The sequence below is a fragment of the Eumetopias jubatus genome, unplaced genomic scaffold, assembly GCF_037043125.1.
Source record: "Eumetopias jubatus isolate StellerSeaLion01/CBP00866 unplaced genomic scaffold, mEumJub1_p1.0 scaffold_3, whole genome shotgun sequence".
Taxonomy (NCBI): domain Eukaryota; kingdom Metazoa; phylum Chordata; class Mammalia; order Carnivora; family Otariidae; genus Eumetopias; species Eumetopias jubatus.
Window position 1 is genome coordinate 191,733,204 of NW_028274809.1, and position 15,540 is coordinate 191,748,743.

The window sequence follows — 15,540 nt, forward strand, 5'->3', positions numbered from 1 at the left end:
AGTACCACACAGAGCAGAAAGACCTAAATTTATATTTGGGGTTGGAAGATCCGGCTGCCGAGCCCACATTCCACGTGCAGCTCCGAAACACCGTGGTTACGTGATGGCTGTTTGTACAGACCCAGCTCGACAGTGACACAAACAGACATCCCATCCGGGGCTGACAAGGCATCTGCTATAATACAAGAGTGGAAACGGGCATTCGAACAGAACGGAAGGCCCCGCACACCTCCTAGCACCCTTTGGTTTCCTGATGGAGTTCTCAAGTTACACATCAGTGCACTGGATTGTAGGACAGACTTAGACTTTTATTTCATCACAAGTGCCACTTGGTATGTCACTATGACAGCTTATCATGGTCTTTGTTTCTCCTTCAGCAAGTAGAGGTCACCGAAGCAGGGTGTGTTAGTTACGCAAGTTCCTATAAGGCACTTTACGGTTTTCATACTGGACAGTGAGGTACACAGGATATATTTCTAGGGTTCGTTGCTGTTAAAAAAAAAGAAGGGGAAGAGGAGGGAGTAGCACCATGTTGTACGTTAGCAGAGGGCCAGGCTTCATTACGTTCTTCTCATACAGACTTGGCAGCGACTGACGTGTGTGCGCAGCTCCCCGGCCTTCAAGGTGGATGGCGTGGGCTTCCTATGGGACGACACAGAAACCGGCCTTCGGCGCTGCGGCTCAGCGAGGCGGGCTGGTTCCCAGGGCCTCCCCCCGACCCGGGGAGATCTCCGAGGGGTCGGATGGGAGGGGCCCCAGCCTGGGACAAGTGGCGACCCCGACTCACCCTGACCGAGCGGACAAGGTGCTGGGTGTCACTTTACAGGGGGGAGCGAGGCATGTGATCATGTGCACCCCCCATCCCTGGCCGTGAGGTTGGCGGCAGCCCAAGTGCACGCCGGGGAGGGCATGGAAACAGCCACCCCACATGTGCTTGGCTCCGAAGTCTGAGCCACGCCCATTGGGCCACCCTGCCTCCTCGGCCTGTCATTTCCCCTCTCCGTGCTCTCTCCTCAACCAGATCATAAACTCCCCCAGCGGGAGAAGATTCTCTGCAATCCTTCACACACAGAGTAAGTGCTCATTAAATACTGGCTGCATGTGTAATGAACAATGAATCTGGGGTAATTAACTAGACCTTGAAATCCTCCTATAAGCTTTTGCTGGATTAGATGCAGGTAGTCTGATCGGAGGCCGGAGGGGGAGACATTTAGTGCCCCAAATGGTAGAAATTCTACCTTAATTTGAGTGTTAGAAGGGTGAAGTCTGAACTGAAGTTGGCACTAACCAAATTCTATTCAAATTAAAGTAGCCATATAATAAAAGCAACATCCTAAAATTAGGCTGCTGATTTTAGCAACTTCTGTGAAAATCTTATTGCCCCAAATTAGTTATTTGAAATAATGGGATCTTATCTAATTTTTGTTTTAGTTCATTGTGCCGGGCTGCTGGTTCAAAAAAAAAACAAAAACAAAAACAAACCAAAAAACCAACCCTATAATGGAAGCCACAGGACCTGATCCCCCCAAGTGCTCAATTAAGTTGGTGGTTAAGTTCTATCCCAAGAGTTGACGTCAAGTTTCCAGTTGCCTGAAAAGTCTCATGTAAGCTACCCACTAAGTACCTGGTACTTTTTTGGTGCTTAAAATATTATGAGTCGAGAGAGTGTTGCTTTGCCTTTCATGACCTAACTTAGAAAGAGACGGGCTCCCAGAAGAGTTCTGGCAAATTCTCCCTGAGAAGGCAAAGATGGAGAGGCGCGTCTCCGGGGGGAGCAAACGGTAACTGCTGGGGCTCAGGGGTCCCTGCGCCTGTCCCAACAGGGGCTGCAGGAAGGACAGAGGGCCGGTTGCGCGCTCCTCTCCATCCTGACTGCACCGGGTCGGCTGCACCGTCACCCAGGCCAGCAGCCACCCAGGGCAATCGCCTCAACGGTGAAGTCGGAAGGGAAAAGAAGGGAAGGGTCTTCCCTATCGATTTCAGTGCATTTGGGCTGAACTTAATTTTTATTTTCATGGGTCTAACAAACAGTCTGGTCACGTCCCCCAGACTTCACGCAATGCACACCCTAGAGTTGGCATCGCAACTGCTACGAGGGCAAACGCTCTTTCCTCCCTCACTGACCGTTAACACGTATTTTCAAATGCTGTTTGAGGAGCCAGCTGCTCTGACTACATCGCAGCGAATCCACCTACGAAATGGAAAATGGCCTTTTTTCTCTCATAGTCCTTCAGCCAATGGAAGAACTGAACCTGTCACCGGAGATCTGCCCCTGAAGCGCATCTCGGTTCTCTGTCCACGCGGAACAGAGTCGAGTCCTCATTACTGCCTACAGAAGACTCATTCCCACTCCGTGTCTGAGAAGCCTCTTCAAGACTTTGTGCCCGAGGGAGCATGCACAGGGGCCCTCCCGACTTACTTGAACATCTCGCTTCTCTCGATGGTGGCAAGCCAGAAGCTGTAAGCGTTCGCATAGTAGTTGCAGGTCCCACGGCCGTGGCACTCGATGAATGGCGCGCTCCTAAACTCTTCCAGACAAGACCCGGGGGACGCGAGGGCTTGGCCCGAACCTTCAGCACCGGCACTGGTGTGCTGCGGGGCAGACGCGAGCCGTGAGTCAGGGCCCTGCCCACCGCCCACACGGGGCCTCGCCAGGGAGGAGCCAGGGTAGCCCCGCGGGGAAGCCGCAGGCAGGTCACAGAGAAACACACTCGCTACTTTAAACCGGGGCACGAAAGCCGTGTAAGTAGCTACGAGAGGATCCCAAACTGGTGCCATGTTTCCCACTGTAACGGGTGTTTCAGGGGTGGGAACACCGGGGACCTGTGTCAGTGTGACCCACAGCTGTGGGCCGGAGAGCAGCATCTCCTCACAGGAAGGGCGTGAGCCCCCACACCCCCGGGCACTGGCCAGCCCCCGGCCCCCCGCACCCCGAGGCTTCTGCTTCAGGCTCAGGCGAGCTGCTTGACTGTGCACCCATCTCCTCTCCTACTGGGGAGGCGCTCTGACTCGCGGAAAGCTCTTTGTGCTGTCGCCACCACCCCGTCCCAGAGCAGCAACCCAAGAGGCAGGCGGCAGGCTCAGGCCAGGCACTGGAATGGCCGCCACAGGCAGCGGAGCAGGCCAGGCCCCTGGGGAGGCTTTGGTCGGGAGGAGAGGCCGGCACCAGGTGAGCCCAAGAACGGAGGGTTGGGGCGCGGAGGGAGGAAGCAGGGGCGCGAGTGGGCGGCTCTGCCAGGGGCGCGGGGAGTTGCCCCAGACGCTCACCATCACGAAGGAATAGCCAATCCAGAGGGAGGACCAGCCGCTGGGGCACTGCGGGATCTGAATGGTCTGGCTGTGCACGGCCATCACCATGGCTGGCGCCTCACACACTGCGCACCTGGAAGGTACAGGGCACAGACTCTGAGCACGGCCGCGGGGACAGCACAGGATGAAGCCTGTGCTTATCCGTTCTTCCTGCCCGTGCTCTCACCCACCCTCTGCGCTCACATGTTCTGAGCCAATGTCATGCTCACGACACACTGCAGCGTGGAGCCCTCTCGCTGATTTTATAAGCCCCCCTCAGTGCTAGAAAATCCACAACCAACACTTGTTGAACCAACTGCTTTGTGGGAAGGGGGAAATCACAAGGCCAGGTTGTAACTGCGGCCGTCTGCCAGAGGGGCTGGGGGACCGTGGACGGGTGTTTTCTCCTTTGTTCTCCTTTGTGCATTCCAGTGTTTTCCGACTTTTCAAGAGGGAGCATGGATTTCAGCAAACACAACTAACACTTGAGCCACGGGAGTCAGTGAAACCCAAGTGCTACCACTTTTGGAATTCAGCGATTTGTTTTCAGCTGAGAATTATCTTCAACAGAAGAAATACGTGGTGACAGAGTAGCCAGCAAACACTGCATCTGGGGCTGGACGTCCCCGTGAGCCGGCTTCGGACTGACTGGCGGGCAGCAGAGCCGTGGCAAGACCCTGTCCCCCACGTGGGGGGGTGGGGGGGGCCGCTGGCGGGACACTGCCGTGGGAGGGCCTCCCACAGAACCTGCTCCAGGACGGCCACCCCCCCGAGCCAGCCGGCCGACACCCAGCAACAAACTACAGCAACACACGCTCTTCTGACTCAGATCCTGCCCGGTTCAGGGAACCCTTTGATGGCAGGATATTGTTTTGTAAAAGAAAAGAAAAATTAAACACCAGCAGTCACATAATTACATTCAAGTCACAAAATGAACAGTGTTAGCAATGCTGATAAATGACTATAAATGGTGTTAATAATTACACCTAGTTATGCTGGAACATTTGCATGAAAATGGATGGGGAGCCGGTAGAGGCCTAAATTAGTTGTTCGACTTTCCGTGGATGTGCATGTGTGTGTGTACGCACATGTGAGGGCGCAATTTTCTATTTGATTCGCACCAGTGCAGATGAATTAAAGGGCTCAGTTAAACAACAGTTACTGAAATTGGCCTTATACATCTGCCACCCTCTGTCTACCAGACACAGAAACCAGAAATAAAGCGTGGCAGCCGGTGCTTGATGTCAGGCTCTCTCTGGGCCGGGGGCTCGTCGAGACGGTGCTCCTGACACCTCCCCATCATGGACATGGACGGGAAGAGCCAGATGGCCCCCTGAAATTCAGACAGTCAACCCCCCATGTTATTCCTGAAAAGGCTGAGGCCCCAGAGAGCCGAGAGAGAGCCAGAGCTCGAGCGTGGCTCCCCTGCTCAACTAAGGTGTTGCCCCCAGGACAATGAAACAATCAGCAGCTCCGTGAAGACTCATGTCTGCAGAAAGCCAGAAACGTCTGCCCTGTTCTCAGGGTGAAGGGAGAGAAGTTGCCAGCTTTTCTGCGTCAGGGGAAGATTTTGTGTTATCAACTCTAAAAGTGAAGCTTTCGGAGCCCCCCCAAGTAACCTGGAAGTCCTGAGACCTCGTGCAACAGCCGAGTGATAGTAACCATGGAAACCCGCAAACTCAGAGACCAGAAGTGGGCAGCACTGTTCCAAAGGGAGGGAGCGACAGACAGTGTGGCTTTGGGAGCAGCGGGCTCGGGGGCATGACTGGTAAGGTCCCTGCACACTGAGCTGCTGGGGGTCAGGCAACAGAAACATGTAAAAAGCTGAAACGCACACCGCTGACGTTGACACAGCTCATGCTTCCAGGTTGGGGGGTCTTACTGAAAGCAAGTAAGGGGTCCATGGGGAATAGCAAATCTCAGACACAGGCTTCTCATGGACCTGATTTTGGAATATTGCAAACACATGCCACAGCCCTTTCCTCAACCAAATCAAGATCAAAGGGTAGTTTTATCAAGGTGGTAAATAACAAACAAACATGAATAATCATTTTCTACCTGTTATCCAAGGGAAGCTGAACAAAAACACAAAGGTGGTTAGTTTTCCTTCGGGTGCAGCTGGCATGGTTCTGCGCCAGGACAGTCTCCGCAGAGAAAGTCTCAGACGCTCAGTGACACGCGTAAATAACGGTTTGGAAAGGTGCCACTCAAAGGTGTAATGAACCACTTTTCCCATTTTAAGACCCATAAAAGTGAGTTTTCTTACAGCTCGAAAGAAACATTAAAGAAAGTTATCAGGAGATAGTTTAATGTAAATCCATCGAAAACCTATGGTTTTCCTGTTTATCAGGGCATCTCCCAGCTCTTTGGCTCTGGGTCCTCCTCTGTGGTACCTGTCTCTCCGGGGACCTGCACCCCTGCAGGCGCATGTGGGTCCAGAGGGGCTAGAGCCCCAGACCGGCCTCAGGGTTCCCAGGACCAGCTCTGGCACACACTTCCTGCTCCCTCTGCCCTCTGACCCCAGGACCCTGCCATCTCTTTCTTCCTTGTCAAAAGCTGCTTGGTTCTTTAGAGGGAATGTAGAAAAGGTAGTGAGTCCTCACTCCCACTTCCCTGGGGCAAACCCGTCTGCCTTATTATTCTACCCATCCCTTATTATCTTAGTGTGTTAGAAAGTACAACTATAGAATAGCTTCTTCGATGAATTCACACCACTGCCGCTTTTCTACTTCTGAGTAGAGTGAAGGAATCAGCTCTTAATTGGAGGGAATGGAGCAAAAACAGGACAACCGTGTATTTCTCAGTCATGATAATTTCAATTTCCCCTTTTACTTCCTACCAGGCAGACCTGAACACATACTCCAGACATTAGTTAGCATGGAAAGCACTTAATTTGGGAAGCTGCTTGGTCAAACACATGAACTGTCAGTGGGACTTCATCCTCAGGGAGCAGAAGTTGGTGGGGCTGGGAGAGTATGAAAAACATCTTAGTATGTATACATTTTTATGTATACAGTAAATCTGTATCACCTTTCTGTGTACAAAGCAGACAGTATGCCTGTATTACAACTTCACAGAGACCACCTCACACCCATGTGTGAGTTCCACTGTGCACTTAGAAATGGTTAAGATGATTCATTTTATGTGATGTCTATTTACTACAATTAAAAATAATAAAAAAATTTTTTAATTTCATGGGCGTGGGGTGATTCAGAAGAAAAAAACCTGAAAAGCCTCCTCAAGGAGAGAATTATTTGATAGAACAAAACTGAGAATGCTGTTCCTGTGGCTGCCGAGGACTGCAGGGGCACGGCTTCATGGGAGGGAGGGCGGCCACCCCCGTGACTCACACGGAACAGGAATTCTGCCCCAAAGCCGGGCATCAATCACCTCTCCAAGGCACTGCCCTGGCATTTTGAAGAGGAGAGCTAACTTTTATATCGAACGATTTTACGGCTGACTTGGGTTACAAAAGTCTGACATTACAATCAATAAACTGAATGGCAATAGGTCGAATGTTGGGGGGGGACTGAAAAAAACAGTAACAACCTCTGCCTAGACTACGAGAGATCTTTCTTCTTCAATTCTACATCCACTCTGACAAATGCTCGACTCACCTGCTAATAAACGGTCTGATATTGTCCCCAGCGATGGGCGCCATGGACATGGGCATGGGCTCAGGCGTGGACAACCAGTAGGAGTAGTCATTTCGGGAGGCGAAGTTACACACATTGTTGATGTTGCAGAAAAGGAAGGGCATCGTACTGAACTTGCGCAGGCAGCTGCCAGCCGTGCCTAGAGCCATGGGGAGAGACAGCGTCAAGGGCTAGCTTTATAATCAGTCTGCCTCCATGCAAAGGAACCATCAAAATGGAAATGAGAATGTTTTACCTTATAAATAGAAAGGAAGTAAATACACGCACAGACTAGTGTGATTGTAAATGAGCACTCAATCACATTTAAAGTCATCAAGGTAAAAGGAAAACTACAAAGAATTACATAGGATATTTTGATTAAAGGAGAGAAATCTTTTATAAAACTGAATTCCAAGAGAAATTTAACAGGTGGCTCCTTGTACGATGGACAGTAACCACCTGGACAACGTCTTTAACAACCGTTTTGCCAAAAATGCAGAGATTCCCTTTCTAGGGCTGCTTGTTGTTTCTGAGCTCCATACCAGTTAGAGGTGTGTGTCATTAAGCCGGTCATTGTTTAGAAAGAGCACCAGTAAAACGGCCCTATCTCAAGAATCTCAAAGCTAACTGTGAAGTATATATTCCAGAAATCTTGACCTACTTGATAACGTGAAGAAGAGATTGAAAGTTATATGAACTGAAAAGGTTTTACATTTTCTTGGCTTCTCTTAGTAACATGGTAGCTGCTGAACTTGGTGGTTCGCTTTGTAAGGCGGGAGGCAAGCGGCATCAGGTGCCCTTTGCACTGACCGTGTCTTTGTGGCGCCCTGAACCAGGACCAGAGCTGAGTACGGCTCTGGCAGCCCCACAACTCTGTATCACACGGATACACGTGTCCCCAGGGTCTCACCCAAGTCCTGGCCATGGGCTCGTTCGTTGCCTTGCACATAGAGCAAGGAGTACCCGTGGTAAAGAATTTTGGTCCCAGGAGGACACTGTGGGTCATCCGTAGTTTGACTGTGCCTGGTCACAAGGAAGCCGTGATCAACAGACGGGGTGCCTGGGGGACCCATGGATCCTGGCAACCCATCAGGGCCTGGCGGGCCGGGAAACCCTCGCGGACCTGGAAGACAGAAGAGAAATGAGCTTCCCTGCCTGCAGACAGGCTCCCCTGAAAGACTTCGAGGACGACTAAGTACAGCAACCCGCCTCTGTCCTGCCCCAGCTTCTCCTCTCTACAGACCACCGAGATGTTTTATAAACACAGTGCTGGGTGCGGAGCAGATGCTCAGAAAATTGAATCCAATGGGTAAACGAAATACGTGAAAAGGAATATACGAGTAGGTACAATAAATGACATGATTCCACGTGTGTCACTCAGACAACATTTGGGGCTCCTCTAAGGGAGAAGGATCACAGAATTACTAGAACAAAACCTCCCTTTAAGGTGGCTTCCCTTCCACGGCAGCCCACCCAGCACGGCGCATGGAAGTGGGGTGGTAAGGGCCGGGTGCTGGTGGCGAGTGCTATCGTCCCCCGGGTCACTGTGCTCCCTGCCCGCGAAGCTGCTCACAGACCTCCTGCTGGGCTGGGCCCCTGGCCCCTCCAGTCGATGCCTCGGGCCTCAGCATCTCAGTCATTATGGGGCCGCTGAGTTTTGGCTTCCTCGGGGAGCAGACCCACTGCATCCCGAGCCAGACAGCGGCCTTGTGGCCAACACTGGCATTATGATCTACTCCCTCTCGTCTGTTGCCGACATGGAATTTCTGTAGCTACAGCCCGCTCCCCCCCACCTCAGAAGGCCACAGGCTGTCCCTGCTGGCCATCTTTCAACAACACCTGGAAACAGTGTGCTGCTTCAACACCTGTCTCTCCACACAGAAAAAATGATGACAGCCCTTTAGCTCCTCTGTAAGACCTTATTTCCTCTAAACAAATTAAAAAAAAAAACAAAAACAAAACCCAAAAACAAAACGAGACTTCTTTGGAAATCTGCCAAGTAACGTTTTCAATTCCACTGTGCATGTTTCCACACACTTCAAACCCAAGGATGCAGGTGGAGGCGACTGGGTCAAGAGGAAACCTACCAGGAGGGCCGAAGGGTCCTGTCTCTCCTTTCTGGCCAGGCGCGCCGTCAAAACCAGGAACACCGGGCGGTCCAGGTAAGCCCGCGGATCCTGTCACACCTGCAGGAAAGGGCAAGGAATTCACGACCTGGTCCTGGAGCACCGCAGGCTGTGGCTTCTTCTTCCCTTTTGGAGTGTGTTTTTAGCCACCTGGCCGGCCACCCTAAGACCCTCAGCTGCAGTGAGAAAGTTCTGCCGGAAGCCAGGAGCCCCTCCCGCAATGCCTTCTTCACACCCCCCAGGGTGGTAGCCAAACCCGCATTTGCAGGCGGCGCACTCCACCATTTGATCCGGAGCGCCCCCGGCCGCTCGCTCCTGTTGTCTGGAGCATGGTGTGGGGGAAGGCAGCTTCTGGGGGGAGAGGGAGGGCTGTGACACATTTTTGTGTTCTCAAGCGTCTCACCCAGGCCACATTCCCAAGCCTCAAGTGAATCTTATGCAACAGATATACCCACGTGGACAGGCTTTTGTTTTCCTGTGCACCCTTTACTTGCAGACAGTTCAAACTTAAATTTTCACGGATGCCTCCTCCCAACTGTAGCGTTTTCCTTCTCCTTACGGCCCACCCACCCTCACCGGTAGCTCTTGCAATAGGGAGCGTTCATAAAGTTCTGGGTCAGGTGTCTGGGAACCCCGGGCGTGAACTGCCAGCTGGCTGGGGCCTCTGGGCCACTGTCAGAGCCCATTCACGAGGTTCTAGACCAACGCCTCCCACCATCCCTTATCTTCTCGCTGGAAAAGGTGATCTCTGTGTCTGCAGCCCATGGGTTCCCCAGCGAGCACAGATGTGTTGAACTGTACATTCCTCTAGCTCCTCCTGTATTTTGTCCTGGCTTTTTCAGTCCCCTCGAAAACTTCATTAGGTTTTGATTCCATTGAAGGAAAGTAAGAAAGTCATATTCAAATATGTGTCTATACAGTCACCACCCAGAGGCCCCGGTTTGAGACACACGCGTGAGGAGGAAAGCCCACCTGTTCCCCCCAACCCCCACACCTCCCCTTCGTAGCTCGGCTACTCTTACCTTGCTGTCCTTTGGGGCCTGGAGGCCCTGGGAGCCCCTTCAGACCTACGGGACCCTCAGGACCAGGAAGCCCTGGCTCCCCTTTGATGACATCGTAGGGTCCCGGGGGGCCCGGGGGGCCAGGAAGGCCTGCGGAAATCAGAGATGCCACTGATCAATTCCACTGTCAATGCTCCCGGGAGAAGAGCCCAATGTGAAAACCAATCCAAACACAACGTTTCTCAGTATCAAAAATGTAAGTCATGTGCATACTTCTACTATTTAACCTAAAATCCTGAATCCTCAGGCTGGGGGTCATTAGTATAAACTGGCCGCTCGGTTTTGGAATCCCCAACCACCACCATGCGGCCCTCACCTGTACAGGCCCAGCAGGTGAAGCTCCGTCCCTCCCAGGGAGCCCACCTGCACCCAGAGCGCTGCAATGTATGCAATTAGAAGGGTTCTTCCTATAGTCTCTGAAATCGGCTGTAGGTATATTACAAGCATGGGCCTTCATTTTCCAATGACACATAAACTTAACCCTTCTGCATGGCAGCCCCTCAAAGACGAGGAGCAGCTCCAGAGTCCACAGAGGCTCTGAGTCAGCCCCAGCCCCCAGTCCTCTCCTGCCCTCCACACATCTTCCCCATTTCTTTTGTTCCTGACATTGCACTGCTCAGTCTCTCTCTTGAAGCATGATTTCGAAAATTAAACATGGCCCTGGAGATGTGGTCAGCCCAGCAGAAGCTAGAACGGGATGCTGGTTTTCCCCCCGAAGCTGCCTTGGGGTGCGGGAGCCGCCGAGGAGAAGCCGAGGAAGAGTCTTCCCTGTGCAGAGCTCCTTGCCCCCCGGCCCCCATGCAGCCTATCCATGCAAGACCGAGCCCCTCCCTAGGACAGCTAAGTCGTTGGGCTGCTTGCCTCCGGAGTCTGTGGGCTGTGAATCTTGAGTCTGTCCTACCCTCTCCTCTGGACTCACCTCCTAGATTTAAAGAGCCTGACTTTCAAGACACGTCATAAAAATGTCCTGACAAGCTACCAAAGAGTTTTTAATCAACTGTTTCCTAATGATACTCAAGCCCTCACGTCTGCAAAACCAAACTCCCTAATTCTGTGCGTTCAAAGCATCAGCAAGGCCCTGCCGGCACAGCAAAAGCTCCTACCTTTACTTCCAGGGAAGCCCTGGTCACCTTGATCCCCCTTCACTCCCTGCAGGCCAGGGAGGCCTTTCTGACCTGGAGGAAAGAAGAACATTGTCTGCACAGAAATTTCCAACGCAGGTACCCATACCTGCACATGTGCACACGCATGTGCCCACTGCATGTGTGTCCGCATACACACATACCTAGGTGCGTGAGTACCCATGTATACATGCATACACACACACAGTGAACATATATTTCCAGTTTGTTCTCAGGGAAGAAAAGAACATTACTTCTGGTCAGCTATATAAAACTTTTCATGAAACTCTTCTTTCTAGAACCGAGAAGTCACATTTTTCCAAACCTACAACAAACTACAAAATGATCACAAATAGTGGAGGGGCACAAGATCCCGTTTTTGGCCATAATCTGGTGCACGCATGTCCCCAAATAGACCCCAAGATGCCTGCAGACTGAGAACTTGTTTTATTCACCTGGCATTCATATGTATCAGATTCAGCAGTAAAACTCACAGTGCCTGGGAGCTGAGAGGCACCCAATAAATGTTCACTTAATATGTTAATAATTAATGAATGCCCCAAATCTATGATTTCTTGCTGATAATACAAATGATCGAGATGCAAATGATCCACTGATTCTTAATAAGAACATGCAGAGTGTCTTTATACAGCCATTCATAGAGTGACAGAAATCAGGCTGCCATAGCACGAGATAGCATGTTTAACTGGGAGAACAGTGTCTTGCACCGTAATCAGGCCGGCCTATCAACGTGAAAGGGCCAGTGGTCAGGTTCTTCCTCCAAGCAGCACCTTCTTTATGGTCTTACCTTGAAATCCTGGCACTCCTGGAGGCCCCATGTCACCCTTAGAGCCCGTGATCCCTGGCGAGCCACCAATCCCCTAGACACACAAGGAGAATGTCAGCCAGGAAATTCTCAGGAGGTGGTAAGTCTCTCAAGTGACCTGCTAGTCAGGGGGCTAGGGCAGGCCCTCAGCGTTCTGCGAGGGAGCTCTGTGAACAAACAGTGCCCTGTGCTTTCTTAAGTAACGTAAAAAGAAAGACAAGATCTCTATTCGCGTCTACACGAGGGAGCTGGAAGTTGGAACACTTGCTTCCTTCACGGTGCCTCCTCCCCTGGTCCGTCTACACAGGCAGTTCCCAGAGCAGGTGCACGCCATGCGTCCTGCCGTCCCCAGCCCACAGCACGGTGCCGTGGACAGACCTGGGCCTTCCTGAGCGCGCGTCACCATGACCTATCAACCTCTCAGCACCAAACTACCATATGGAAACTTTCCCCCAAACACTCAAGCATAATGCATTTTCTTTAGAATTAGCTTGATATCTTATCTGAAAAGGGACTTTAAATATGGAGAGAAGGAAACACATAACCAAAGGAGGACTGTTTTTCTTTATAAATATGGCATCACTCATGTATTTTAAACATATTATCTCATTTTCTGGCTATCTCAAAAGAGTTGCTTCTCACACTTCTCAGTATAAATAAGTCGTACGGTTTCTCACATGTTATTTGTTTCTTTGCTTATTTAAAAAAGGGTCACAACGAAAACACGCACAAACACAGATATGCGTACACACATCAACGGGTACGTGGACACAGCCAGCCACTCAGGGCACCAGAAATAGGGAGTGCACCTCTCTTACTGAAGCCTGCTGTTTGCATCGAGGGTGTGCCCAGATTTCTAGCCCAGGCACTGAGCTGCAATCCCCAGCAACGGGGATTACACTTCCCTGGAGCGTGTCTTGTAAAACTAGGTACAAAGAATGTTGTACTTGTAAGCTACTGTGACGTCAGGCAAGATGGCAGATGACCAGCAACAAGCAGCAGCCCCTCCAGAGAGGATGCAAGAGTCCAACACCCATGCACACATGCACATGGCTCTGCGACCCTGTTCACACACAAGACGGGCACACGGACAACTCACAGGCAGGCCTTGGAATCCTGGCTCTCCCTTGGGCCCTGGAGTTCCAGGAGCCCCCGGCCAGCCCGGGTTTCCTTTGTCACCTTTGAGTCCGTCAAGCCCAGGGAGCCCTGGAGGCCCCACAGGTCCCGGAAGCCCTAATGGGAGACACAAAAGTTGCACATTTGGGGTTAGAGGGTGATTTTATGGACAGGTGGGCTTGGCATCTCCACCCAACTGCCCCCCGCCCCGGGCAACAATGTAGGGCGCTGTGGGAGCCTGCGGAAATCCCACCCATCTTAGAAGGGAGAATCTGCTCGATGGCACCCCAACCGCAGCAAACGACCCCGCCACACAGCCGCCCTGGGGCGGGGGTGGGGCGTGCCAGGATGCCACCGGATGTAAAGCCAGCACGGGTGACATCTGCGCCCCAGTCTCTCCCAGCAATGTCTAGTCTACCTCTAATCACTTGTCACATCTACTGAAGTCCTTGACAGAGAAGACCTGGGGGGGGGGGCAGTAACCCAGCAGAGGCCGAACAAGGGTCCCCAAATATCTGAAGCAGTTCTGGGCTGCAATCAATGCTGCAAACTTCTAAGTAAAGAACTCCACTGAGGACCGAAGTACTCCCATCACGGTCACACCTGCGCGTGTCTGCGCCTTCTGGGGTCGGCGCCGGCTCTGACCCTGGTGAGACATCCTTACCTGGCAGGCCAGGTTGGCCCTGCGGACCCCGGTCTCCTTTGGGCCCCTCCACGGCATGGCCCGGGGTCCCAGGCAAGCCCGGCTGCCCTTGTGGCCCCGGGGGACCCATGAATCCTTGCTCTCCTTTGGATCCGGGGATGCCTGGACTCCCGGCTTGTCCCGGGAAACCCACGTCGCCCTTTGAACCTAAACAACAACAACAGTTTGAGATGCTGGCGAAAGGCAGGGAGAAGAGAAACCATGGCCCAGGGACGAGGAGGGAGTGGCTTCCGGAAGGCATTGGGGGACAACAGAGCTATGTGCCCTCTCCCTGCTCTACCAAGGAACACACTAGACTGCAACCATGGTCGACCTGGAAAAGAGTCAGCTTAGAATACAAGAGCCCAGCTGTCATTCTTGATGCTTTTAACCTTTTTTAAAAGATTTTATTTACTTACTGAAGCCCACACAAGTGAGCAAGGGGCTCAAAGGCAGGGAGCCCGACGTGGGACTCGATCCCAAGACCCCGGGACCATGACCTAAGCCGAAGGCAGATGCTTAACTGACTGAGCCTCCCAGGCACCTCTCTTTAACACTTTCTAAAGGAAGTGTTTTGCTGCAAAGCCATTGGAATGCAAGCTCAGAGGCGTCTGCAAGCAAGAGCACCGCTAACTGAAGAGCTTGTTAGGCCACACCACGGAACACTACTCAGCAGCAAGAAACAGGAGGGAACGCCTGGTACAAGCCGCCACACCAGTGACTCTCAAACTAATTATGCTGTGCAAACAAAGTCTGACTAAAAAGAGTAAAATACAGAGGATTCTGTGGATATAGAACTCTAGAAAATGCAAGCTAATCCACAGTGCCAGAAGACAGACCAGTGGGTGGTGAGGGGGTGGCGCTGGGGGCAGGAAGGGCAAGCTGGGGATGACAGAGCATTCTAGAAGACTTTTGAGGGAATGGATGTGTTCGCTGTCCTGAATGTGGGGGTACTTCTGCACATGGGAACATGTACCAAGACCGACCAAATGGCACCCTCTACGTCTGTGTAGTTTATTGTATGTCAGTGAGAAAAACACGGTAATAAACTGTCTTTAAAGTTTTTTTAAGGTAAGAATTTATAGGGGGAAAAAAATCCCTGCATGTGTAGCCTCCACCATATTACTTCAAACTTGCTAATTAAATACCAAAATTCTAGGATGATTTCAAGGTTCTTAAGAAAAAGTAAGAAAGGAATGAAACAGAGTCATCGCCAAAACTGACAGCAGGCCCCTCCCTGTGATTCTTGTCTTGATGTCTCAGAAGACAATGAATCGAAGCACAGTGCACCAGATGGTGGTTTGTCGGGGGCCAGGAGCAGGCACGGACGAGACCGACGAGACTGACCCAGAGCCGGCATCTGCCACCCCTGCCCACGGCCTCCTCGCAATCGCGAGACCCGCTCTGTTTCGCAAATGTTACCTTTCTCTCCTTTGGCCCCTGGAAACCCTGGGAATCCTCTTCCGGGCAGACCTGTAAGTTAAGGGTAAGAAGTCACGTCCACATTTCCTAAAACAGTTGGTCTGCAGGTCCAGCACTAAACACCATCAACTCTGTGTGCCAATACCATATGCTCTTTATAGGATACGTGGAAATCAGTTCATCACACATGTGCGAGAAAAATCCCACTCCCACGGTTGTGCTGAGAGGCCCTGGACTGGGTATGGATCATTTAGCACTTTTCT

General features: G+C 51.8%; 1 protein-coding gene across 1 annotated transcript in view; it reads right to left on the reverse strand.

Moving 5' to 3' along the window:
- Positions 1-287: 287 nt before the first annotated feature.
- The window catches only part of COL4A1 (collagen type IV alpha 1 chain), a 42,908-nt gene continuing 27,655 nt past the window's right edge, over positions 288-15,540 (reverse strand). Inside the window, exons 27-38 of the mRNA XM_088021982.1 lie at positions 15,278-15,328; positions 13,838-14,023; positions 13,157-13,290; positions 12,040-12,112; positions 11,214-11,285; positions 10,072-10,200; positions 9,011-9,109; positions 7,834-8,046; positions 6,906-7,083; positions 3,268-3,382; positions 2,420-2,592; positions 288-642 (exon numbers count right to left, since the gene is read on the reverse strand). Coding sequence (XP_087878108.1) covers positions 561-642; positions 2,420-2,592; positions 3,268-3,382; positions 6,906-7,083; positions 7,834-8,046; positions 9,011-9,109; positions 10,072-10,200; positions 11,214-11,285; positions 12,040-12,112; positions 13,157-13,290; positions 13,838-14,023; positions 15,278-15,328 — 1,505 coding nt within the window. The 3' untranslated portion in view covers positions 288-560. The remainder of the gene's footprint in view (positions 643-2,419; positions 2,593-3,267; positions 3,383-6,905; positions 7,084-7,833; positions 8,047-9,010; positions 9,110-10,071; positions 10,201-11,213; positions 11,286-12,039; positions 12,113-13,156; positions 13,291-13,837; positions 14,024-15,277; positions 15,329-15,540) is intronic.